At 36.7% G+C, this 26,084-nt stretch overlaps 2 protein-coding genes across 5 annotated transcripts in view; both read left to right on the top strand.

The window, feature by feature from the left end:
* The first annotated feature begins 48 nt into the window (after window positions 1–48).
* The window catches only part of CDC42BPA (CDC42 binding protein kinase alpha), a 303,883-nt gene continuing 277,847 nt past the window's right edge, over window positions 49–26,084 (top strand). For all 4 annotated transcript variants that reach the window (XM_045297994.1, XM_030887740.2, XM_004699965.3 and 1 more), the window contains exon 1: window positions 49–950. In XM_045297994.1, the coding sequence (XP_045153929.1) occupies window positions 773–950 (178 nt within the window). In that variant the 5' untranslated portion in view covers window positions 49–772. The remainder of the gene's footprint in view (window positions 951–26,084) is intronic.
* Window positions 16,771–26,084, top strand: part of LOC105978347 (eukaryotic translation initiation factor 1-like) — a 22,168-nt gene continuing 12,854 nt past the window's right edge. Inside the window, exon 1 of the mRNA XM_045297943.1 lies at window positions 16,771–16,807. Within this exon, the coding sequence (XP_045153878.1) occupies window positions 16,771–16,807 (37 nt within the window). The remainder of the gene's footprint in view (window positions 16,808–26,084) is intronic.

Raw genomic sequence — 26,084 nt, forward strand, 5'->3', positions numbered from 1 at the left:
CCCTGGGCGAAGTCGGGGATGAGTTTTCACCGGCATTCGGAGGAAATGGGCACAAGCGCCAAGCCTTGAAAAGCAAGACTTAGGGGCAGAAGGACGAGCCGCCTCGGGCCGGACTCGGCGTGCTCCGGGGGCTGCTCCGGGGACCTCGCCCCCTCGCTTTCCCTCGGGAGGCATCGCCGCCCGGGCACGGTCCAAGTGGCGGCTGGGAGGATTTGCAGCCGAATTTTGGGTTTTCCCTTCCCCTTATAGATATATACATTTTGGTGGGTTTTTTTTTTTTAATCCCCCTTCCTTTCAGTCCCCCCACCCCCACCCCTCGGAAAGTGAAATGCTGAATCCAATCGGACTTTATTCATTAATGATGCAACCGGATTCATTTCAGGATTATATTGCATGAGTTGAATTTTGAATGAAGGAGAAGCGTTAATTATTATACTTTTTTTTTGTACAGAAGAAGTGTTGACTTTGCCCCGTTGTACTTTTAATAATTATTATTTTATTTAAATATACGACCTGATTGTATTCTTGGAAAATGTATAAAGTATCTATTTTATGGTAAATTTCTTCGAAATGGATGTGAAACTGAAGACGCTGCAGTTAAAGTGAGGTTACTGGCGTGTTGGATGTTTCATTCAGCACCAGCATTGCAGTGACAGTTATTTCAATCAGTGGTTTGTTTTTAAAACCGCACCTTTTGACATTTCGATTCAAAGAGTAATCGGGGGAAAAAAAGTAAAAATCTAAAGGCAACCCAGCAGCAACGGAAGCCAACATGTCTGGAGAAGTGCGTTTGAGGCAGTTGGAGCAGTTTATTTTGGATGGGCCGGCGCAGACCCATGGGCAGTGCTTCAGTGTGGAGACCTTACTGGACATTCTCATCTGCCTTTATGATGAGTGCAGCAATTCTCCTTTAAGAAGAGAGAAGAACATTCTGGAATACCTAGAATGGGGTAAGTTTGGGTTTGTGGAAAAACTCTTTGAATTGCATCTTTACCAGGCTAGTGCGATTCAGTTGTTCTGTAGAGAGTTATCTTGTGCAATCTCTACTCCAATTAGTAAATTGATACGGTCATAACAACAGAATAGGCTCCAATGCCCAAGATTTTCGTTTAGTTTGGTAAATAAGTTCCAGAGTAAACCATGCTACTCAATTGTTGTTTTGATGTAAGGCCTAGCTAATATGGAACTTGGGCTTGGAGAGCTTACATTTTTTAGGTCAGCAGTCAGAGATTTTGAGTAAATTCTTGATAGGCAAAATGGACTATTGCATAAGTTACCTAATGCTTGACCATCTCATCACAGGTGTTTTGGTGCAAACATTTCCCAGACTTGAGAAATCACTCCGAAAATGGGAGCTGTTAAAAAACCCATGTTTAGCTTGATCAACAGGGACTTGAAGGTGATCACTGGGTTTTATTTCGTCCTTATATAGTTCAAGCAAAGGAAACTACACATGGGCTTACAAGCCAGGGTCCTGTTTGTAAGAGAGAAGGACACAAATAATTGTAAAATTTTGTGATTGAAGTTGGTGGAAAAGGTTTGGGAGCAGCACCAGCCTGAGAGAGTTTAATCTAATTTTCATTTCAGCCTAAACTAGTTACATTTTTTATCTTTATTTTTCTAAATAGAGGTGTTTCAGGAGACATGCTGTAGTGGGCTAGATCAATGATGTGACATGACCTTCAGGCTTGAAAGCTGGGCTTGGGTTCTTCTGCCTCTGATGTTACAACCCAGCCTTCTCTGGGGAAATGTACACAGCAGCCCCCAGTGAATTGGGACACTGGCTTTTGAAGGCTATTGGTCAAATAGGTACTTTGTACCTTTGGAACACTAATAATTTTAGTTTGGTAGAAAAGACTTGTACTAACATATCCTTGTTCCAGTAAACCTTTATTTTGCTAAAGTAAAATTTAGTTGGCAATTTTTTTGGATGGAAATTTATTAAAAATGAGTTTCTCAACCAAATCACAGATTCAGGAGTGTCTTCACTTTAAGTTCGGAATTCATGGGTTTGCCAGTGTCAGAAAATTTCTGGCAACTAGATGTCATCAAATTGCAAAATACACACCTATGAATAGGATGATTTTTTGAAAACAGATGATCAGACTCATACTGAGAATGTGAGAAATCTGAACTGCCCCTCAATGACTTCTCTCTTATGAGTGATACAATTTTGACTTCTGTAACAGTTTCTTGAGTATATATTTTTATGTTTATTAAGATATGGTGTTTTATAAAGTATATGTGGTTTTACACCTTATGTTTCAAATATTTAAATTCGATAATATTTCCTTTAGAAGATTTACAAGGGTTTGGTAGTTTAAGAGTTGGAATCTGAGTTCTTGAGTTTGGTTTCCATAGTGATAGTTGAGTCTAGGATTATAATTGACATTTAATATCCATTCTTTCTCACCTTGAAAATGATGGAAGAATTCTTTGGAGGTACCAGTAGTGAATGTAATGTTTAAGTTATGATGAAAGAGAAACCATTATCCTTCATTGATTTCTGCCTATTAGAGTTTACATATTAGATTTACACTATGCTTTGCTGTATTTTTAAACTATTTTGTATATTTTCCATTGGATATGTATTCCTAGGCTTTGGCTTACTTCTTTAGGATTTGTAAAAACCATACTTGTGTTTAAGCTCAATAAGCCCAAAGTCAAATAAGTATTTGTCCAAATACATTTTAAACAATTTCAAACCACGGACAGTATAATTAAAAGTAAATTAAGTTTCAGAAGTAGTACTTTGCCTTTTGAGCTTTTTAATAAATGATGCAGCAAAAATGTACAGTCTCTTAAGTAAACGACTGGCAATTTTCAATAATAGAGAACAGTAGATTAGCATTTTAAAGGAATTATTCTGTATTTTTGTGGGGGCTAGACAATGTCTTCTAAATCTCAGTCCCCTTCTAAGTTGTAGGTCTTGAAAGTAGGGGTTATCTATCAATCTACAGAAGCTTAGATAAGGAGTAAGGAAAGTTAAGAGTGGAAAAACTGTCAAGAGGTGTATCATGAGCAGTATAATTAACTATTTAAGTTGCAACTTAGTTATTTAAGAATAACATTCATTTAAGAATTGAAATAAGTTTGCTGCCTTTCTTGAATAAATTGTACTTCATTTTGGGAAAATGACTTATTTTTTCTCATCACCTAACATATGATTGAGGATACTTCCAATTTGTTGAATTGGCCTCAGTTTATTTTTTCAAGCATTCTTACTTAGTTTTTTGCTCTGAGATGGAACTATACAGGTACTGTTGTAGAGGTTGCCCAATGAGATCTAGTAGATTCTGACTCACAGTGACCCAAGTAGAACTACCCCACCTCTGGTTCCCAAGAGTGTAAGCCTTCCTGAAGCAGACGACCACATCAGTCTCCTTTAGAATGGCTGGTGTGTTCAAACCAAGTAATTGGGCAAGCAATGGGGCATCAGGGTTCCTGGTGGGTGTTAAGTTTGATAATTTAATTTTTACCTTAAATGATCTAATTTTGGGGTTGTTTAAAAAAACAACAACAAAAAAAGCAAATTTACTGTTCTCTGTATTATGATGTATATTTGTTCGATTATTTATATTAATGAAAATGGATATGCCTCATTTTTATGCTAATAATAGCCTACTTTAAAAAAGGGAGTCAGATTTCTAACACCCTCTATTGCTTTTCTATCAGTATCCTTTTGTTCCTAGTTGTGGTTCATTTCACAATTAATGTTTTGTTCATGACAGTATCACAACGAGAAGACTGGCAATTCAATGGAAGATGTTTTTCTTTGACAAGAAAGAAACGGTGCTGATGGCGCTATAGAGAGGAAATAGAGCAAATAAAGAGGAAGAGGGGATTAAACCAATAAGCACTCTAGCCAAGGAGATAGAAATGCCTTAAGGCCATAGATCACTTTTAAATTTAGTAGTTTTTAGTCATAGCCAATCAAAAATGAAAGACTGTTTTGCCACCTTTGTTTCTTGACCAAGAAATGACTATGGTTTGTGTACTTGTTTATAAAATAATGATTTTGATGCCTCTAGTACAATTCTAGAACAAAGTTAAAGTAAAAAAACTGTTGCTTTATAAACTAATTTGCTATTAATGACTAAATGAGTGTAATTATGGAATTGGCTAAACTGGTTCTTCAAAATGGTAACTTGGGATTTTAGAGAAATCTTTACATATTTACTACTTTAAAAAAATAGCAACAAGAATAAAATCGCTAAAGACCATGCAAAACTATCTGCATGTGGATAACTGTTTTTTGGTTTTGATGCTTCTACAATTTTTCTAGCTTTTCATTCAAATGATCATTAAATCAAAGGACTCTTAGAACTAATTCGGTTCACATATTCGAAATAGTTTGAATGATTAATGAATTTGTTACTTGAGCATATCAGCTGATCATCTGGTTTAATTACTTTTATTAGAGTAATTTTAAAGTTTGGTCACGTTTTTTCTTTCGCATATAGGTCAGCAAATAAGGCTTGTTTGGAAGGTATTTTTGGTAGAATACTTTGTTCTCTTCAGTTCTGCTAGTCCTCACTGCTGATTTTTCTTGTGAGTAAAATTCATTAATTTTACCAAAGTATAAAAAATGTTCATTTAATAGAAACTACTTATAAATAAAAAAAATTCTCTTAGGATTGGCATTTTTGTCAGCAGAAACATGGGTTGGGCACTTGCTTCCTTTCTGCTGACCTCCTAATATTCTAGTGTACTGTAAAAATGATGGAGATAATGAATAACAAAAATGAAACCGAACTAAACTTGGATTCCAACTCAGTGACCCTATATTTGGTTTTCGAGGCAGTCAGTCGTATTTATGGGAGCTTATAGCTTCAACTTTCTCCCACTTCGAGCACCAACAGGGTTCTTATGAACACTCACGCACTGCCTCAGTCAGTGCTGACTCATAATGACCCCTGTGGGCTTCCAAGACACTAGCTGTTAATGGGAGTTGAAAGCCCAGTGTGTCTCTGGAGGAACTGCTGTGGTTTTGAACTGCCATATAATTAATTTGAGTTAATATAATACTGGCTATGTATTTGAAGCATGGCTAAGAAGTGGTAGCTATTATTCTATTTTTCCCTTAAAAAAAAGGCTGCGTGGTGGCACAGCAGTTAAAGCACTTCACTGCCAATGAAAGGTTGACTGTTTGAATTCACCCGCTGCTCCGTTGGAGAAAGATGTGACATTCTGCTTCTGTAGAGACTCACTGCCTTGGGAACCCTATGGGGCAGTTCTACTCTGTGACGTGGAAGCAAATCCAGAGCAGTGGGTTTGGGGCTTTTCATTTTTTAAAAATCACACTTATTGATTGTGAGAGAATGGTTAGAGACCACATTCGACTCTGGTTACACGAGGGAGGAGAATCCATCTGCACACAAGACCTAGGCCGTTTGCCACAGGGAGAGGTCAGACATTCCTCCCCCTCAATCTTTCTATACCTATTGTGACACCAACTGTTCCTCCCATGACACTCTTTTCCTGGGTTCAGTAATCTGTTGCAATGGCCACACAACTCACCAATAAAGCTCACTATTAGGGAGGTGTATTAGGGAAGTTAACAAGTTAGCACAAGTCAGGAGCAGATAACATTAGAATACAGTCTTTTGTCCACAGCAGTGCCTCTTCTCAGCCAACAGCTAGCGCGCGCTCGCGCTCTCTCTCTCTCTCTCTGTCCTGGGAATTCTCCCTCTCCCTTCTTTTGAGATGGCTCTATGCACAGGATATTGGTAACCCAAAGGAGCCAATCCCCACTGTTAGTGTTACACATGTCCTGTTTGCATTGCTGTACCCAGCATTTAGTGGGACTTACAGAGACATCGGTAGAAGAGCCATATGAAGAAATTTCACTTTACCAAAGCTCGTTGCCAGATGATATTGATTATTGTAACGACTAGATATTTGTGAGTAATTGTTTTTAGGATGCTTTAAAAAACATGTAACTGTCAGTGAAAAACAATTACCACCCTAAGAATCAGAGATTTTTTTCATATGGGAATAAGGCATTTCATAGCATGGCTATGTATGACCAGATAGCATAATATGTTAGAGTTCTATAATTAGAAATTCATAACACCTCACAATTCTAGGGATTTGATTATATAGCAAGCCTGGAATATTTTAGGGTAAAATACCTAAATTTAGCCCCAAATAATGGATTTTACTACTTTTCTATGGCAATAAAAATTTTTCTTTTCAAAGTTTTTCTCTTTTGGTGCTGTTATTGCCAGTAAAGCATAACTTGTTTTGCTGCCCTTCACTGGTATTATGAGTGTGTTAGAATTGAAGGTGTGACAACCTTGCCTCGGTGCTGTTTTCCTACCAGCATGGGCTCACTTTTTCTCTGTGTCACAGTTTGGTAATTTTCACAATATTGCAAATGTTTTTGTAATACATTACACACCTAATAGATTACAGTATATTGTACACATAACTTGTATATGTACCAAGAAACCAAAACAATTCTTGTGACTCACTTTATTACAAGCTTTATTGTAGTGGGCTAAACCCACAGTTTCTCTGAAGCATGCCTGTATGTTGAATATGTAGTTCATTGTTTTTCATCCTGATGGTTAGAGGGAGTTTTAAAATCAGTTTAGTAAGTCCAGCCAACATTAAAAAAAAAAAAAAAGACTAGATTAGGATAGACCATGTTAAGTGCATCATATGTAGAAAGGGTAAATATTATAATGAAAAACTGCATTTTTGTGTGTATGTGTAAGTGCTTATGTGCAATTATGATAGGGTCAAAATACCTATGTGTAGAGGAAACCTAAATATGTTGATTTAAGCAGCAAAGAGATTATGGAGTTCCTTTTCATGAAAAGGTACATGATGGGTTAGGGTTTAACAAGGGGAAGAAGTGTAGGCAAAGGTAAAATACATGGAAAATAAAAAAGAGAAGAAAATGATGTCCCTGAGATGCTGCTACACTATGACTTGTGAAAGTTTGGGTATTTTAGATTTAGACTTCTTTGTCAGTGGAATTTACTTCACTCCTTTGTAGTTCTTGATTTCCTCTTTGTATTGTTATTTTTCCTCTTCTGATCATGAGCTCCTGGAAGTTGACTTCCATTTATTGTCAGAGGTGTACAAGCTGTTAGACATGAGGGATGACCATTCAGTCTATACACAATTGTATCCATTTCTTGATTATATCATCCAGATAAGCTTGATCCTAGTAGATGTAGGTAAGGGAGTTTGCTAGTTTCAGAGATTTCTCATCTTTTGTGAGAGTGACTTCTAGTTTTGAGGCCAAAATTAAGCTCCTTTTGTACCATATCTGGATGAGTGAAGAAATTCTTTCCTATCATGTTTTGCATTTTGTTTTTGAATGATTTCCTCTGTAAGAATAAGTCATCCTAGGCCTTAGTTATCCTTTCATACAAATGGCTGTCCTTTGTTGTTACTCTATGTTAAAACTTTCTGATCTAGAGATTTTTCCAGGATTGGTCTTCTCAGCTAGTTTCTGTACTACTACTTTTTATCTATGATTTCCACCTATCTTTCTGTCAGTAAGTGGTGAATTGCTAGCCTTCTGTTTGGCCAGCATCCCCTTGCCCATTCTAGTACTAATCTTACCCATAGGAGCCAAGCACTGGCTTTCATGGCAATAGGAAGCATGAAGACCAACCCCTCTAATCCTTATATTTACCTCTTAATTCTTCCTTATAAAAACTGTTTCTCTATAAAAATTCTGTTTTGGAATTCTAGATTCTTTACTCTAGCCCCTTGCCTACTTTAAAAAAATGGTGGACCTTCTAGAAACGGAAAGTATAGGTACTTTGCGGAGGAGAAAACAATTTACTTGGCTAAGCTTTGGAAACTATTTTAAACATATTTAATATTAGAACAACACCAGCAAGTTATTCTAGAGCTTATGAAGCATATCTGATTATAGAATTCCATCACTCCCACCCAGTGTTTGGGGCATAGATGGAACAAATGTTTTGGGAATGCACCTTGTGGAGTACTTTTTTAGTGTGTTTAAGGTGTTCCCTGTAACTTCCTGAATATCAGTGCTAGAGAAATTTGGAAAGGAATTTTGGAATACTTTGTGGCTTGGAGACAGAAGCCAAATCTAAATAAGTTAGATTTTACTTAGCAGCTGTGGAATTTTTACTGTCTCCTGTGTGAAAGTCATGTGAGCTGAAAGATAACTTGATCATGGTGGAGGAGCGTAAGAGTGATGTTAGTGGTACATGTAAATCTAGGAAACGAACTCTATAATAAGTCGAATGAAATTAGGCATAATAATGAGCCAGGGCTGTCAATCCCCTAAAGTCCTCAAAATTATTGAGAAGTCTTATCTACTTATGACCATTTCTTACTCTAATTTAACTTGCTTTTCTTCATATGTAAGCATTCACAATAAGTTGAGCCATTCTCACTTTATCTTTTTCAGTTTTAGTTACTACAGTTTTAATGTTTGTAAAACTATTATTTGTCTATCTGAAAAGATTCCATTCTTTGTGTTTTTAAAAGGAAAAGATCATGGACTCATTAAAATTTAGAATCCTTTATAATGCTAGCAACATTTTAGGTAACTGTTTTAGACTTTGTGGATTAGTTTGGAAACTTTACTATTATATATAACATTGCACCTGTGAAACTGTCTATTTCAAGTGCCATTTTCTGTAAAGAATCCCCCTTTTTATTAAAGAGAAAAGCTTATGTGAACAATTAGAATTCTATGAGTATCATAAACTTTCATTGTGTGTGTTAAGGTAAATAAAGGCATGCTAAATACAATTCAAGGCACCTTGATGGGCATAGTGGGTTATATATTGGGCCGCTAAGTACAACATCTGCAGTTCATACTCACCAGATGCTCCATGGGAGAAATACGAAGTTCTCTGCTCCTTTAAAGATACACAGCCTCAGAAACCTTAAGGGTCAGTTCTAATCTGTCCTATGCAGTTGCTGAGCCAGAAACAATTCAATGGCAGTAAGTGAGAAGGAGAGGGCAATTTAGCTTGATTGTTTAAAAAAATATATGTAGATAAATTATTGGTTTTGTTTTTTCCTTCTGATATATGTGTGTGCGTATATATTTGTGTAGCTCTATATCTGTAGAGATACGTACTTTTAAACTCTTACCCATCAATACCATTCATCCCAGCACAATCTAATTATGCTCAAAAATACAACTTATGTGGATGAAGACAGTCTTTTAAAAATACATGAGGACTAGTTCAGTCATTTGCTGAATGCCAGTTATATTTCACATTGCATAAACATGCTAGTGGGATTACTTAATGAAAAAGACAAAACCCAAACCCTCTAGTATTTAGTTTTCTCTATTCATAGTGATGAAGCTCAATTAAATTTACTGCACGTTTCTTTGTAAAGATCTAGAAGGGAAATACTTCAGCTTGAAATGGTCCTGATGGATTTAAACAGGGGTGCTGGATTCACTGCAACTTCTTTGTTTTCTGGCTGAGCAATTTAGGCAAGTTACTTAACTTCTCAAAGTCTGTTTCATTAGTTGTACAATTGGCCTAAAGCTGATTTTACCAAAAGGTGGAAAATTGCTTTAGAATGTTTCCTTTTTTTGTTGATTTAAAATCTTTATTCTGTCCAACATTGTGATAAAGGAAGAACTAGAATACCACATTGAGAAGGATAATATAAATTTGTAATTTCTATGAAACTCCCCTCAGACAAACAAACTTATTGGTGTCGAGTTGATAGGGGTTTTTTTGGCTGTAATCTTTTACAAAAGTAGATTGTCAGGCCTTTCTTTCACAGTGCTGCTGGCTGGAGAACTGCCAACCTTTGGATTATTAATTGCGTGTAACTATTTGCACTCTCCAGTGACCTTTTAGTTGTGCACAATTTTTTTTTTTGGCTACTGACAAACACACTCGTATCTTATTTGGTAGTGTTTCATCAAATCATATTGGCATTGGATTTATCTTTCTGTGCATAACTAAGAAAATGATATCTTATTTTTTTTTAAAGAGTAAGATATTTTGTATTGGAATATTTTGTTGTGATTGTTATTAATGAAACTTATTTTTAATGAATATGAGGCAAGTGTTCATTCTTTGTATCAATAACTATAAATAATTATGAAATATGTAGTTCTATTTTTATATATTATGTAGCTCTAATTTACAAATCATTGGTAGAGTTTACTTCTAGCTTGTAACTCAGAAGATTAAAAATCATTATGAGACATTATTGATGTGTTGTTCTCTGAGGGACTTGTTAAGGTTATACAGTATCCAAAAATGCACGTTGTGACCTGACAGGTTTGTTTACTGTTCGATGCTGTTGTGTTCACTCCAACTCTCAGTGACCTGAGGTACAACAAAACAAACCACCTTCTGGGCCTGTGCCATCCTCACAATATTTGTTTATGTTTGAATCCATTGTTGCAGCCACTGCGTCACTCCATCCCATTGAGGGTTTTCTTTTTCACTGTCGTTATTTTACCAACATGATTTCCTGTTCCAGGCACTGGTCTTTCCCAATAACAAGCCCAAAGTTGGGAGTCTGCTTTGAGCTTTGTTATGACTTGTTCAAATTAGATGCCTCAGATTGTGTTAGTTTAGGTGTACACAGTATGTTTCTAGAACTTTGTCTATATCTTCTAGATTTCCAAATTTATTGGAGCGTAATCTTCATAGTATTTTATTATTTTTAAAATTTCATTTGGTTCTATTGTCATGTCCCCATTTAATTTCTTACTCATGTAATTTACATCTTCTTTTCCTTTGTTAAGTGGATCAGTGGATTATTGATTTTTTAAAAAATTTCATTGGGGGCTCTTACAGCTCTATCACAATCCATATATATATGCATTCATTGTGTCAAGCACATTTGTACATGTTTCCATCATCATTTTCAAAGGTTTATTGATTTTTATTAATTCTTTCAAAGAACCAACTTAGTCTTGTTGATTCTTTATATTTCATTTCTTTCTGCTTTAATCGTTATTATTTCATCTGGTGATTATAAGTTTATTTTGCTGCCATTTTTATAATTGTTGGAGTTGTTGGGCTAGGTGTTGATTTTGGATCTTCTTTTTAGAAATATGTTTATTGCTATAAATTGCCCTTGGAGCACCTCTTTTGCTATATCCCAAGGTTTTGGTAGGAGCCCTGGTGGGGTTAATGTGGGTTATGTGTTGTGCTACTAACCGCAAGGATAGCAGTTTGAAACCACCAGGGGAAAGATGAGCTTTTACTACCGTAAAGAGTAGTAAAAAGCTACAGTCTCAAAAATACATAGGGGCAGTTCTACCCTGTCCTTATAGAGTTGCTATGAGTTGAAATCGACTTGATGGCAGTGATGAAAGGTTTTGGGTGTGTTTTATTTTAGTTGTCCTTTGATTTTTAAATTTCTTCTACAGTAGTTTTAAAGCAAGGCACTTAATTTCCATATATTTGACCCCCCCAAAAATTTTCTTCTTCCTTTTATTTCTCATTTTTATAGCTGTGTGATCCTAGAAGTTGCTTTTTACCATGTTGATGTTTTTTAATATATTGAGGCTTGCCTTGCAACCTATTCTGAAGAATGATCTATGTGTTGTGGAAAGAAACGCACTGTGCTCATGTTGGGTTGTGTGTTTTATATACGTCTGTGAGGTCAAGGTGGTTGGTTGTTTAGATCTTTTTTATGTTTGCTGAGTTTATTTCTTACTAGAAAGAAGCCGTCTTTCATCTAAAATAGTGTTAAAAATCTATTGTGGAGTTGTCCATTTCTCTTTTCAATTCTTTTCATTATTATGACCTCTTGTTGGATTGACCCTATAAATAGTATATAATGCCTGGAGGGATTTTTATTTCTAAAAGAAAATAACCATTTTTACCATGATCTTTTGATCATGCCACCATTGTACTTAATATCTTACATCTACTGGTAGCATTCAGGATGAGATGAAAATTATTTAACATAGTATACGGATTCCCAGTGGTAATGGTGAAGCACACAGTTACTAGTTAAACAGGAATTCAGTGGGGGAGACATGACAACCAGCTTGCTGCTTCTCTAGATATTAAAACTTTGGAAACCTTATGGGTCAGTTCTTACAGGGTCACCATGAGTCTGAAACAACTTGATGACAATTTTTGGTTTGTTCTTTCTAGCATAATATACAGAATTTTAATGATATGGTCTTTCCTTACATTCCTAACTTTCTTCACTTTTCTAAAAACAGTTTTAAAATAATTTCAACTTTATAAAAATTGGAAGTATAATGTAATTTTTTGTGTCTGCTTTTGAGCTGCTTTTTGGCTATGTTTGCTATATAATGCCCTTTCATCTCCAGATATGTTAGTGTGCATTTTGTAATTCAACATAATCATATTACAGTAAAACACCTTATCCTAATGATTTAATTCACACTCAAGTTGGCCACATTTTGACTATTCGAAATTAAGAAATTAACACTGATATGTTACTATCATTTAATCCTTAGACTCATTCATATTTCTTCAGTTGTTCTACTAGTATCCTCATAGCAAAGCATCTGGTTTGGAATTTTATATTGCATTTAGATGCCAACTTTCTAGTGTCATTTTATCTTGATCAAGGCTTCTGATTTTCCTGAACTTTAATGATTTTGCCATTATTTAATTTTAGGTGTGATTTTGCATAATATTCTTAATTTGGGTGTGTTCCTGCATGATTAGATTTAGATAATATAATTTTGGCAGGAATATCACAGAAATGAGGCTGTATTCTCAATATATATTTACAAGTGGTGCATGATTTTGTATTGCTTCATTGCAGTCGTATTTTATTTTATTTACTTGATTAAAGTGGTACCTATTAGGCATCACCACTTTGTAAAGTAACTTTCCCCCATTGTATTTAATAAATTATCTTGTGAGGAAATACTTCACATTATTTAAATATCCTGTTCCTGCATTTATTTGTTTCAATGTGGATTTATGGTGCTCTATGTATTTACTAAGATGTAATTCTTTACTACCTTTATTTAGTTATTTTTGAGGCCAACATTGACCCAAATTTGGCTAGTTGAGTGCTTTTGTGTTGACTTCTGTGTCCTCTGGCTTACTCTCATGAGTTTTTGAACACTTTCTTGCTTCTTGCCAGATGTTTTAGACTCAGTTTATACTTTCTTTTATTCTTTTTGTTGTTGTTGTTCAGTTTATACTTTCCCTGCTCTAGCTCAGCAACTAGCAAAGAACTCTTGGTTTCTTTTAGTGGAGGGTGTTATTTAGAAACCAAGGCCTGGGCTGTTAGGTGTGCTCATTGCTATTGCTACTCATTGTGTACAGAGGTATCTATTGTCCATCTTTATATCCATCTGATAACATTTATATCTGTATTTAGTTCTGTTTTTATCCACATATCCTTTTGAGGGCAGTGAGTTTGCACCGATGCCCCTAATTCCAATTCAGTACCACAAGGTTTCTTTAGTTTCACCTTTTCTGTATTGCAACTTTCTTCCCCAATTGTGAGAAGCTCAACTCTCCTAATCCTTGGTGTATTTACTTATGTATATATATTATATTCCCAATCATTAAAGACATTACGTAACCGATCACTATGTGCCCAATCTCCCAACAGTGGTACTATGCTCTCCCTCATGCAGATGACTTGCTCATTTTATCCATCTTGGATGGGATTTCCCCAACTTGTGATTAGATTCTCTGTGCCATGTTGTGGGTCTTCTTTGCCTCCCCACAGATGCCTCCTCACGTTGTTTAGACTGATTACCGGCATAGGCCTCTCTTTACTATGCACCATCAGCTATTACCAGATAGGATTTCAGAGAGACAGCTTCCTCACCCCACTTGGGGGTTGGGTTTCATGCCAGGTTATCCTTCCTCCCCTGGATACCCTCTTCTTGTTGCTTAGGCTCTGCCTCTGCCCTGAGCTGCTTCCAGGTGCGGATACCTTTCCCCAGTCAGACTCTGAAACCCAGGCCATGCAGGCCTTCTGTGTGGATGTCCCTTTTACTCAGCCTCCAACACAGTATTGTGGCCCTCTTTGAGTCTTCTTCCACGCACTTCCTAATGGTCTTAGGGCTGAATTGTTCAGGAAGAAGAAGGGAAGGACAACTTCTGTAATTTTATATGTATATACTCGAGGATAAAAAAAGTATTACTTTTAGGGTTCTAGTTCAAACATACATTGGTTTACTCCCAATAAAATATGTTTAAATATGTCTCTTAAATTAATAGATGGCTATAAACAAGTTCTCTCAGGAATACACATGTCTCTGTACATTAGGGTGCCTTCAAAATAAGTTACAGCCAAAACAGCTTTAAAGAAGAGCTGCTTGGCTAACTAGCTAAATTTGAGGCAGAGAGGTTAGTTTAGAAGATAATGAAAACAGTTTTGTTTGGTTTTTCTTTAGAATTCTAAATGGATAAGCTCGATAGATTTTCTTGAAGTATGCAAGAAAATCAATAGGGCTTATTATGATGTTTTCAGGAATTTGAAAACTAAATTGATGTAAAAAAGGCTAGGAATGTTGAAAAATTTTGCCCCATCATGACAATGTATCCACTCATTTTTTGAGGGTAATAAAGGCCATTCTATGTGACTTTCTACCACTTAATCTATCAGTTTGTTGTACTGTGGTGGGTTGTGTGTTGCTAATGATGCTGGAAGCTAGTTCACTGGTATTTCAAATGCCAGCTGGGTCATCCAAAGTAAACAGGATTCAGCGGAGCTTTCAGACTTTGTCAGACTTGACTGACTATAGAGATGAATTGGCTGCTAACTTCACAGGAAATGGCCACTGAAAACCTTATACATAGCATGGAAACACTTTCAGATACTGAAATGTGACTGAGGAAGAGCTGCTTTCTCAAAATAGAGTCAAACATGGTGATGTGAATGGAGTAAATAAAACTTGTGGAAGTAGAACTTTCAGGATCTTCATTTGCTGATGGGGCACAACTCAGGGTGAGAAAAAACAGCTGCAAAAATCTAATAATTGGAACTTGGGTTGTACAACGTATAAATCTAGGAAAATTGGAAGTTGTTAAAAATGAAATGGAATACATAAAGATTGATATTCTAGGCATTAGTGCTGAAATGGACTAGGATTGACCATTTTGAATAGAAATCAACTATTTTCTTGTGCTGAGACAGATTCAAGAGGGATGTTTATTGTAAAACAAATAATGGGAGGAAAATAAGGAGAGTAATGTATTAAGAGGCTTCAAAAGATTTATGGAAAGATGTTGAGTTAGTTAATTGTGCCAACCTGGCCGATAATCACATGTGGGGCTAAATGAAAGGCGGAGGAATAAATGGGTGGTGAGCCTCGCCTTTCTAGTTCTCAGGTCTCTTGCTTTGTGATGCAGCTCCCTGCTTCAGCTTGCAAGATTGAGTTCCTACAAGACATCCCCAAGGAGAAGCCACATGGACCTATCCCAATGCAGCCCTGGGTGCTGGAGCAGCTGTGTGGAGACCCCTGCTAGTGCTGAGATGCTTATTCGTTTACTGACTCAGCTTTCCTCCTGCAGTCGGCATCATTGCCTCTGTTTTGTGAGGTGGAGGACTTTGTGGACTGGTGTTGGGTTAATGGGTTCATGTTGGACTTGTGGGCTTGGGCAGCATTGGGTTAGGATGTTTTCGTGATGCACACTTTCTTTACATAAAACTCTCTCATACATGAGTTGCTGTGGATTTGTTTCTCCAAAGTACCCAGACTAATACAGATGTCATCTTTCAATTCCATTTTTTTAAAAACAAATTTTTGACTCCTTGTAAAGGATACAGTAAAATGCAAACCCTTATTTTTTTCAAGTTAGCATGTTCTTACTTTAAATTTGTGTTTAGCTTCATTTGTAGTGTCCAGCAAAAGCCACACTATCATGTTAGTTAAAAAACTGATACTTTAGCATCTGGGAATGATGGATTGAAAACACAAATAGAATTTAATTCCCTTCTGCAACTCCACTAAAACTATAGTAAAGGAATTTTTAAAAAGTTAGACATCTGCAAGGATGAGAAGAGCAGGACATGAGACTATAGCAGTGAAACATTACAATCTGAAAAACGGGTAGATGAATGGTAACTGAGCAGATCTGAGAAAGTCAAATCCTCAGTCAGTTGAAAATTGACCTATCTAATTTACTTAGCAAAATCAACTTACTTAGCAAAATCATGAAAAGTCTTTTGGAACCTCTAGAAATTGAGTTGAGAGTGGGACTAAAATATGAAGAATTAATTGAAGCTATTTTAGAAAAAGTAGGATCTTAGAGTAGTATCTCCCCTAAAATGTGTTGCTAGGTGTTTTTATCTTTTCCCTCACCAAACAGAGGTCCGAAGATTGGATGTTTATTCATAGTAAAATTGTTTCTGGGTTGAGTGACATTAGGCATACTTTCTGGTGGGCATTTCATACTGAAAGTGGGGAGACAGAAAGCATGTTTATTTGCTGCTACATGGCTCCCAGAATACTGGTAAGTAGGCCTTTATCACAAAGGCAGGAGACTAGAAGAAATGTTTTCTGGAGATTTTGACCATCCCAAGAAGAAATACAAAAAGATACAGATAAGGGCTTTCTCAACAAAGGACATAGGCCATCACACTACAATGAAGTTCATTATCAGTGGGCTCCACCTAAGGGTTCAGAGTTTCAGGCCACCTTTTCCATTCCTTATAGTTAAATATGAATAAAAACCAGGGTTCCTTGACATCTGAGGAAGTCTTCTAATGACGTGAGATGCAGCTACAAATAAACAGAAGGGGCTAATACTAACTCAGACTCTGCAAGGAAACAAAACTTCAAAACACATAGATGAAGCTATCATTAAAATTCTCAGGCACAAGATGAACCAAAAGGTTGGCAGCCGGAGTCCACCTAGAGGTGAGCTTTTTCCATCGTCATAGTAATGGGAGCACTGAATATTAATCTAACCAAATTGAGAGGGTAGCATGGGAAAAGACTCTTCTGGGTTCTATTGATGGCAGGTAGTCGGGCCTGATGTTTTTTTTTTCAAACCAGGACTATATTAAATCTATGTTTTTACAGAATTAAGCCCACTCCTTTAGTCTTTCCCATTGATCTAATTTAAAACACTCATAAATATATATTTTTTTCTTTTGAGGCTCTCCAAAGTCCTGTAACTAAGAAACTCACAACTCTGTCCAGTTAAGTAAATTTGTGGTAGAATCCAATAGTGTATTCACTAAGCAGATTTATATATTTTCTTCTTTAGTATTATTTTGATCTTATAGATTCCAATTAATAAATAGTCTATCCATTTTAGGTGGGGCACTGATGGCACAGTGGTTAAAGAGCTTGATTGCCCATGAAAAGGTCAGCAGTTGACACTCATCAGCTGCTAGGTGGGAGAAAGCTATGGGCCTCTGATTCCATGGTAGTTACAGCCCTGGAGTAGGAATTGACTCAATGGCAATGTTCTTTTTTTCTTAGTATTTAATTTAGGAGGGTAATTTATTCCTGAAAAAATTATGTAAGATAAATTTTATGTATTTACCTTAAGGATACATAGCTACTTCTAAAATTAACATATTCTTCAATGTTTATGGAGTTGACTTACAGCAAAAGAACTCAACAGCAGAAAATACAAATCAACACAATTATGTAAATAATGAATATAATTATCACTTCCGCAAACTGATAAACCCCATGTACTATGGAAAGGAGCCCTGCTGGTGTGCTTACAAGTTGAACTGTATTCCACAAAGCCAGCAGTTCAAGATCACCAGCTGCTCCTCAGGAGACGGAAGAGGCTTTCTATTCCCGTAGAGAGTCTCAGAAACCCATAGGCTCGGTTTTAACCTGCTCCATAGGCTTGCTATGAATTGGAGTCATTTGATGGCACTGATTTTTGTTTCTGGTTTTTTTTTTTTTTTTTGGTATAATGAGGAGACTATCTGAACACTTGTCAAATACACAATTATGATTTGGGCTTGATGCTCTTAAAATCCAAGTTGGTTTTTGAAAAGGCTAGGAAATGTCTCATAAAGGGTTTTAAATGAAACTCTTCTGAAAATGAATTTCAGTTTTTTGTAGAGGCAATTTTCCTGAACTCTAAATTCTTGGTCAGCTATTCCTTTTGTCTCCATTTAGGGTAGGCTTGCAGTAAGGTTGTTTGGAGAATTAAAGAGCAATAGGACTTACGGAAAGCTATCATCAGTACTTCTGAGCCATGTTTTCAGAAAATGTTTTCATTATTTAATTTGAACACTAGGAATATGAACATTCAGATTTGTATTGAGATACATACCCCAAACAAAATTAATTTTGAAATTTTCAATTCTTGGTTTCCTTGCATAAGAAATGTCTGATTAGTTGTAATACTTGTGCTATTGGTAAAGGTCATTTTTGTTCTCTATTTTCCAAATTCTTCTTTGGTGGTGACTGTATACTTTAAAAAGTTCTCTATTTGCTCTTGTATCTTATCCAAAAAGGGGAAAAGAAAACATTAAATTAGTGATGGCATAAATAAAATGTTAATATTTTTCCCATTATTCATTTAGGTTCTAGGTTTCAAATCTTTATTTAGAATCAAAAGAATATAAAGCAGATGTTAATCAGTGTCTAGCTAGCAATACACATCTATATTTTAAAATAGTTACTTAGAATTTAGACGAAATATCTGTGATTATCTGGTATACCTTATTTTCAGTTAGGTATATTACTAAAAAATACAACTTTAGCCCATTTCATATAATAAAAGAAAGAATAAAGGAAATGATGTTATATATCTCAAAATAAAAAAGAAAAAACAATTACCATCAAGTCGATCTGATTAATAGCATCCCTGTGGTCAATGTAGAACCGCCTGCATGGGTTTCTGAGGCTGTAAAACTTTAATGGAGCAGAAACCTTTCTTGTGAGGTTCAGCTGGTCAGTTTCAACTACTGACTTTCCAGTTAGCAGCTCAACATGTGCAGCTCAAGCTGTAACTCACTATGCCACCAGGGCTCCTTAAGGGTAATACAGCTAGAGCTTGTGTCCATACATTTCAAAGATTTTTTTTTTCATACCATAGTAGTATTTCCTTTGTAGTAGTGTTTCTGATATATATTTAAATTCTAAAATATATGGAAATGATTTTTTTCTGAGAATATATTATTTTTTAAGGAGCACTGGTGGTATAGCTGCTAACTGCAAGATCATCAGTTCAAAACCACCAGCTGCTCCACAGGAGAAAGATGAGGCTGTCTGCATCCGTAAAGATGTATAGCTTCAGAAACCAGAGAAGCAGCTCTGTAGTGTCACTATGAGTTAGAATAGACTTCATGGCAGACAGTCATTTTGTGTTTGTGTGGGTCTGTGTGTGTGTTTTATTCTTTTTATTAAAGGAAAGTTGAAGTCTAAATTAGATATTAAAAATGAATTATAACCCACATGGAAGAAGCACACCAGTCTGTGTGATGATGAGTGTCGAAGGGATCAGTTATCAAAGAACAAAAAAAATCATTGTGAATGAGGGGGAGTGTAGATTGGGGACTCAAGACCCATCTGTAGGCAACTGGACATCCCCTTACAGAAGGATCGCTGGGAGGACACAAGCCAGTCAGGGTGCAGTATAGCAATGATGAAACATACAACTTTCCTCTAGTTCCTAAATGCTCCCTCTTACCCCACTATCATGATCCCAATTCTACCTTAAAAATCCGGCTAGACCAGAGGATGTACACTGGTACAGATAGGAACTGGAAACACAGGGAATCCAAAACAGATGATCCCTTCAAAACCAGTGGTGAGAGTGGCAGTACCAGGAGGGTGGAGGGAGGGTGAGGTGGAAAGGAACACTCAATTACAAGGATCTACATATAACCTCCTCCCTGTGGGACAGACAACAGCAAAGTGGTTGAAGGGAGACGTCGGACAGTGTAAGATATGACAAAATAATCATAATTTATAAATTATCAAGGGTTCATGAGGGAGTGGGGAGCGGGGAGGGAGGGGAAAAAATGAGCTGATGCCAAGGGCTCAAGTAGAAAGCAAATGTTTCGAGAATTATGAGGATAACAAATGTACAAATGTGCTTGACACAATGGATGTATGTATGGATTATGATGAGTTGTACGAGCCCCCAATAAAATGATAAAACAAAGAATTATGGCAAAACTTGTACATATCCACTTAATATAATGGCTGTATGGGCTGCAATAACAAATGTATGAGCCCCCAATAACATGATTTATTGATAAAAAATGAATTTTTTAATGTTCATTAATACCAAAAATTTTCAGCTAATGCAGTTTTAACTCCATTTTAAATATTACTTGAGAAGTCGGTTGTTGTTTTTTTAAAGATCATATTATTGGGGGCTCATATAACTCGTTGCAGTCCATACATCAGTTGTATCAGACATATTTGTACATATATTGCCATTATTCTTTTCTAGACATTTACTTTCTTTTGAGTCCTTGCGATCAACTTCTTTTCCCTTCCCGCCCCCCCACCTCATGGCCCCTTGATTATAGATTGTTGTTATTTTCATATCTCACACCGACTGCTGTCTCCTTTCCCTTCTGGTTTCTGTTGTTCTTCCTCTTGGAGGGGTGTGTGTGGTTATGTGCCATTCTTTGCGATTGGTACTTCCTTCCTCCCCACTTCCTTCTGGTATTGCTATTTCCATTCCTATTCCTGGGTTCTGTGTGTCGTGCGCTTTATCTCTTGTCTATACCTATATACATGTTCCAGTCCACTCCAGAGTGGGAAGCAGCACTGGGGTCATGATAGTGGGGGGTGAGGAAGCCTCAAGGAACCAGAGGTATGTTGAGTGATCCATTGATGCTCTACCGCACCCTGATTGACTCATCCCTTCCCTGTGACCTCTCTGTGGGGGGGATGTTCCATTGCCTACAGATGAGCTTTGGGTCTCTGCTCTGACCCCCTCATTCTCACCAACACATTTTTGTTTGTTTGTTGTTTGTTATGAATTTTCTGATGCCTGTTACCCAGTCCCAATGACACCTCATGATCGCACTGAATGGTGTGCTTCGTTCATGGAGAAGTTGGGTTTTAATTCTCTTAATTTCTCTGCATTTGCTTCAAATTGTATTTGCATGTAAAATTCTTATTTTGAGAACCTCCAAGGTTTATAAAGAAATAACTGAAGAAATGCTTGGTTCTGTTTACTCTCCTTTGACAGGAAGGCTGTCACTTAATTTAACTGTTAGAGTATACGTATTCAATTTGCATTTCTTCTGTAAGATTATCTGTTTCAGAAAGTTGCTAGTCTCTAGAATGTGAATAATAATATATGATTCTATTCTATTCTAACATTGGAGATGGGGTTTTATAGATACCCAATGTATTTTGCTTAGTTTATTTTGACCAATTTTCCTTTGACTATTTAGACTAAAGCTGTAATATATAAATGCCACTAGAGAATTTTTATACTAGTTTGTATATTTAGCCAAATTATTAAAGCTAAAAAGAACTTAAAAAGAGCTTTTATAAGAACTAGAGATTTTCTCTAGGGTTATTATTGGGAAAAAAATTAGGCCAGATAAGTAGGACAGTTTTTATATTGGTTGAATTTCTGGTATGAATTTACAGTCATAATTTGAGGAGTCTTGGTGGAGTAGTAGATACATGTTGGGTTGCTAGCCACAAGATCAGCAGTTTGAAACCACCTGTGACTCCATGGGAGAAGATGAGGCTTTCTACTCTCTGAAGAGATATACAGTCTTGAAAACCCTCTGCCCTATATGGTCACTGTGAGGCAGAATTGACTCAATGGTGGTGCTTTTGGCTTGGTCTGGTCATAATTTAACTTATTTTGTATGTATCTCTGTGTATTACATATGTGCAGGTTTGTTAGATGTGTTCTAAATGTTCTTTGTTCCATTGTCTTGGCGCTATTTATGTAATTGGAATCATGGCATGGCTCTGGGAATGGTGGGGGCCTTGAAATTGCTAGCTCCTGGAATTCTTATCTATTTGTCTGTCAGTTTGTCACATTGTGGTGGCTTGCATGTTGCTGTGATGCTGAAAACTATGCCTTGCTATTATAGATATCAGCAGGGTCAGCAGAGCTTCAAGGCTAAGAACAGACTCCCCAAACAACTCCAAACTCATTGCCAGCAGGTTGCTGTAGATTCATAGAGACAGACTCTACAGGACAGAGTAGGACTGTCTCCTATGACTTCCGAAACTGTTTATCTTTACCGGAGTAGAAAACCTCATTTTCTTCCTGCCTCTCACTCCACACACACAGTAGCTGGTGCTCCTGAACTGCTGATCTTGCTGTTAGGCTGCCCAGGGCGTACCACTACTCCACTAGGGTTCCTAAGAACAGACTAGGAAAGAAGGAATAAGCTGTCTGTTTCTGAGGGATTAGCTGCTCAAAACTTATCAATAGCAGTAGATTCGTTGTCAGATATAGTACCAGAAAATGAACCCTTCTGGTTGGAGGACGCTGAAAATACAACTGGGAAAAAGCTGCCTCCTCATAGTAGAGACAGCTTTAATGTTCATGGAGCAAATCTTTCAGGACCTTTATTTGCTGATGGGGCACAAAACAAAATGAGCCAAAACAGCATCAAACATCCATTAATAATCAATGTGGAATATATAAAGTATGAATCTAGGAAAACTGGAAGTTGTCAAAAATGAAAAGGAACACATAAAGGTTTTGATATCCTAGGCATTAGCTAAATTCAGCTGATATTGGCCATTTGAAGTCTGACAGACATAAGCTTTACTCCGCCGGGAATGACACATTCAAGAGGAATGGTATCACATTCATTGCCATATGCAACATTTCAAAATCTGTCTTGAAGTACATTGTTGTGATAGGATGATATCTGTATGCTTACAAGGAAGTCCAGTGAATATAACTGTTATTCAAAATTGCCCACTACCAAGCTAGTGATGAGAAAATTAAAGAATTATGTCACTCATTCAGTCTGAAATTGATCATTCAGTCAAAATGCATTGATAACTAACTATTCGTAATCGGATGGGAAACAAAGAGGAAGGAAAAGTAGTTGGAAAATAGGACATCGGTAATAGAAACAAAGCTAAAGATTGAATGATAACATTTTCCAGGCTTTTGACATCTTCATTGCAATTAACTTTTTCCAACAAAATAAATGGAGACTCAACTATATCTGAAAAAAGACAATTGAGAAGATCATTACCATCAGGTAAAACAAGGCCAGGAGACAACTGTGAAACAGGTGTTTATTTCAAGGTAAATTGAAGCTGAAGAAAATTTAAACAAGACCACCAGAGTCAAAATACAACCTTGAATATACCCCACCCCATTTCAAGAACATCTCAGCAACAGATTTTATACATTTAGCACTAATCACAGAAAGAAGACTTGATGAACTGTGGGGTGACATCTAGAACATCAAACACTAAGAAAGCAAAATCTATGAAAAAGACAGGAAAAGATGAGAAAAGACCAAAGTGGATGTCAGAAGAGCCTCTGAAACTTGCTGTTGAATGTAGAGTAAGTAGCTGAAGCAAATGGAGTAAATAATGAAGTGAAAGAGCTGAACAGAACATTTCAAAGGGTAGCTAGAGAAGACAAAGAATTATAATGAAATATACAAAAACCTGAAGTTAGAAAACCAAAAATGAAGAACACAGCACATCTCAAGCTGAAAGAATTGAAGAAAAAAACTCAAGCCGTTATTTGAAAAGTGTTGAATGATGTAGTATGCATGAAAAGAAGATGGAAAGAACACACAGTCACTGTATTAAGAAGAATTGCTCATCATTCATTTCAAGAGGTAGCATATGATCAAGATACGATGGTACTGAAGCAGTGGTTTTCAACCTTCCTAATGCGATGGCCCTTTAATACATTTTCTCATGTTGTGGTGGCCCCCCAACCATAAAATTATTTTCATTGCTACTTCATAACTGTCATTTTGCTACTGTTATGAATCAGGCGACCCCTGTGAAAGGGTTGTTCGACCCCCAAAGGGGTTGTGACCCACAGGTTGAGAACCACTGTACTGAAGGAAGAACTACCAACCTACACTGACGATACTAGCGAAAAACAAGGATCCAGGAATGGACAGAATACCAATTGAAATGTTTCAACAAGCTGTTGGAGAACCGGAAGCACTCATTTGTCTATGCTAATATATTTGGAAGACAGTTCCTAGCCAACTGACAGAGAGAGAGAGATCCATATCTGAGATAGTTCATTGTGCCAGCCTTGCTGATAAACACAAGTGGGATTAACTGAAGGGCAGGGAGATAAATGGTTTGGTGAGCCTTGCCTTTCTTGTCTCTCGCTCTGTGATCATCGGACCAGTGTGCGGCTGCCTTGCTTGCTCTGTGCCTCAATTTAAAGGCTACACTACCTGTGGGACGCCTAGCCTGTGGACTGTGTCGCGGTAAGTTGAGGTCCCTTTAAGACATCTCTGGAGCTGGGGACTGGCGGTTGGTGACCTGCCTTGTGATTGGCTGCTGTGCTGACATAGCCTAGCTCTCTCTACAAATAGAGGAAGATCTGGCAGCAGACTAGACTTGAAGGACTGCTAGTCTCTCAACTTTCTCTCACAGACGTGAGTTGCACCGAGCCATTTGTAGTGCATTATAATTTAACTGTTTATTTCTTGTATTATATATTTATCTGTATATGATTTAATAGTTCATTTCTTGTTATTTATCTAATTATCTTTATAAATAAATATATTAAATTATCAGCAATTTGGTTTTATCTCTCTAGAGAACCCTGTCTAACACAATATCTGTGCCCATTTCAAAGAAAAGTGACCCAAGAAAATGTGGAAATTATAGAACAATATTACTAATATCACATACAAGTAAAATTTTGCTGAATATCATTCAATAGTGGTTGCACCTATAAGTTGATAAGGAGCTACCAGGAATTCAAGATGGGTTCAGAAGAGTATATGAAACAAGCCATATCATTGTTGACATCAGATGGATCTTGGTTGAAAGCAGAGAATACCAGAAAATTGTTTACTTGTGACTATGCAAAATCATTTGCTTGAGTGGATCATAACAAACTATAAATAATATTGAGAAGAATAGGAGTTCTGGAACACTTGATTGTGCTGCTTTGTTTGTAATTCAGAAAGGTGTGTTAGGGCTGTATCCTTACATAATACTCATTCATTTGAATGGTGGGAAAGTAATCTGAAAATTTGGACTGTGTGAAATACACAGCCTCAGGATTGGAGATTTATTAACAACCTACAATATGCAGATGGCATTATCTTGCTTGCTGAAAGTAGTAAGAATTTCAAGCACTTACTGATAAAGATCAAGGACAGCAGCCTTCAGTATTGATTGCAACTCTAAGGCAAACGAAAACCTTACAACTGAATCAATAGATAGCATCATACTAAATGAAGAAAAGATTGAACATGTCAAGGATTTCATCTACTGGATCATAACCAATACCACAGAGGCAGCACTTGAGATAAAATGATGTATTGCATTGGACACATCTCTATAAGACCCCTTTAAAGTGTTTAAGAGCAAGGATATCACTTTGAAGACTAGATACACTTGACCCAAACCATGGTATTTTCAATCGCCTCATCAACTCAACTGAACTTATTGCCCTTTAGTTGATTGTGATTCATAGTGACCTTAGAGGACAAGGTAGAACTGCCCTTTGAGTTTCCAAGACTGTAATTTTTTATGGGAGTAGAAAACCTCATCTTTCTCTAGAGGAGCAGCTGGTAGTTTTGAACTACAGACCTTATGGTTAGCAGCAAGTGAAAGTGAAAGTTGGACATTGAAAAAGGAAGACCGAAGAAGAATTGATACGTTTAAATTTTGGTGGTGGTGAAGGATATTGAAAGTACCGCAGACTACCAAAAGAACAAATACAATGTCTGGTTATCTTCTATCTTGGTGTCTTCTGCCGCTCTCCTTTTCTTGCTCCTCCTACAGTGTTTGAGCTCTAAATTTTGGACTTCTTAGGAGTCTGTCTTTGGCCTTTTTCTCTTTCCTATCTACACCTTAGTCCTCAAAGTGATATCTTCACTCTTTAACACTTTAAAGAGGTCTCTCTTTTTAAAAAAAATCATTTTATTGGGGGCTTGTACAACTCTTATCACAATCCATACACCCATCCATTGTGTCAAGTACATTTGTTGCCATCATCATTCTCAAAACATTTGCTTTCTACTTGAGCCCTTGGTATCAGCTCCTC

Source organism: Echinops telfairi, unplaced genomic scaffold (assembly GCF_000313985.2).
Source record: "Echinops telfairi isolate 266 unplaced genomic scaffold, ASM31398v2 ScPeMD7_7424;HRSCAF=8462, whole genome shotgun sequence".
Taxonomy (NCBI): Eukaryota; Metazoa; Chordata; class Mammalia; order Afrosoricida; family Tenrecidae; genus Echinops; species Echinops telfairi.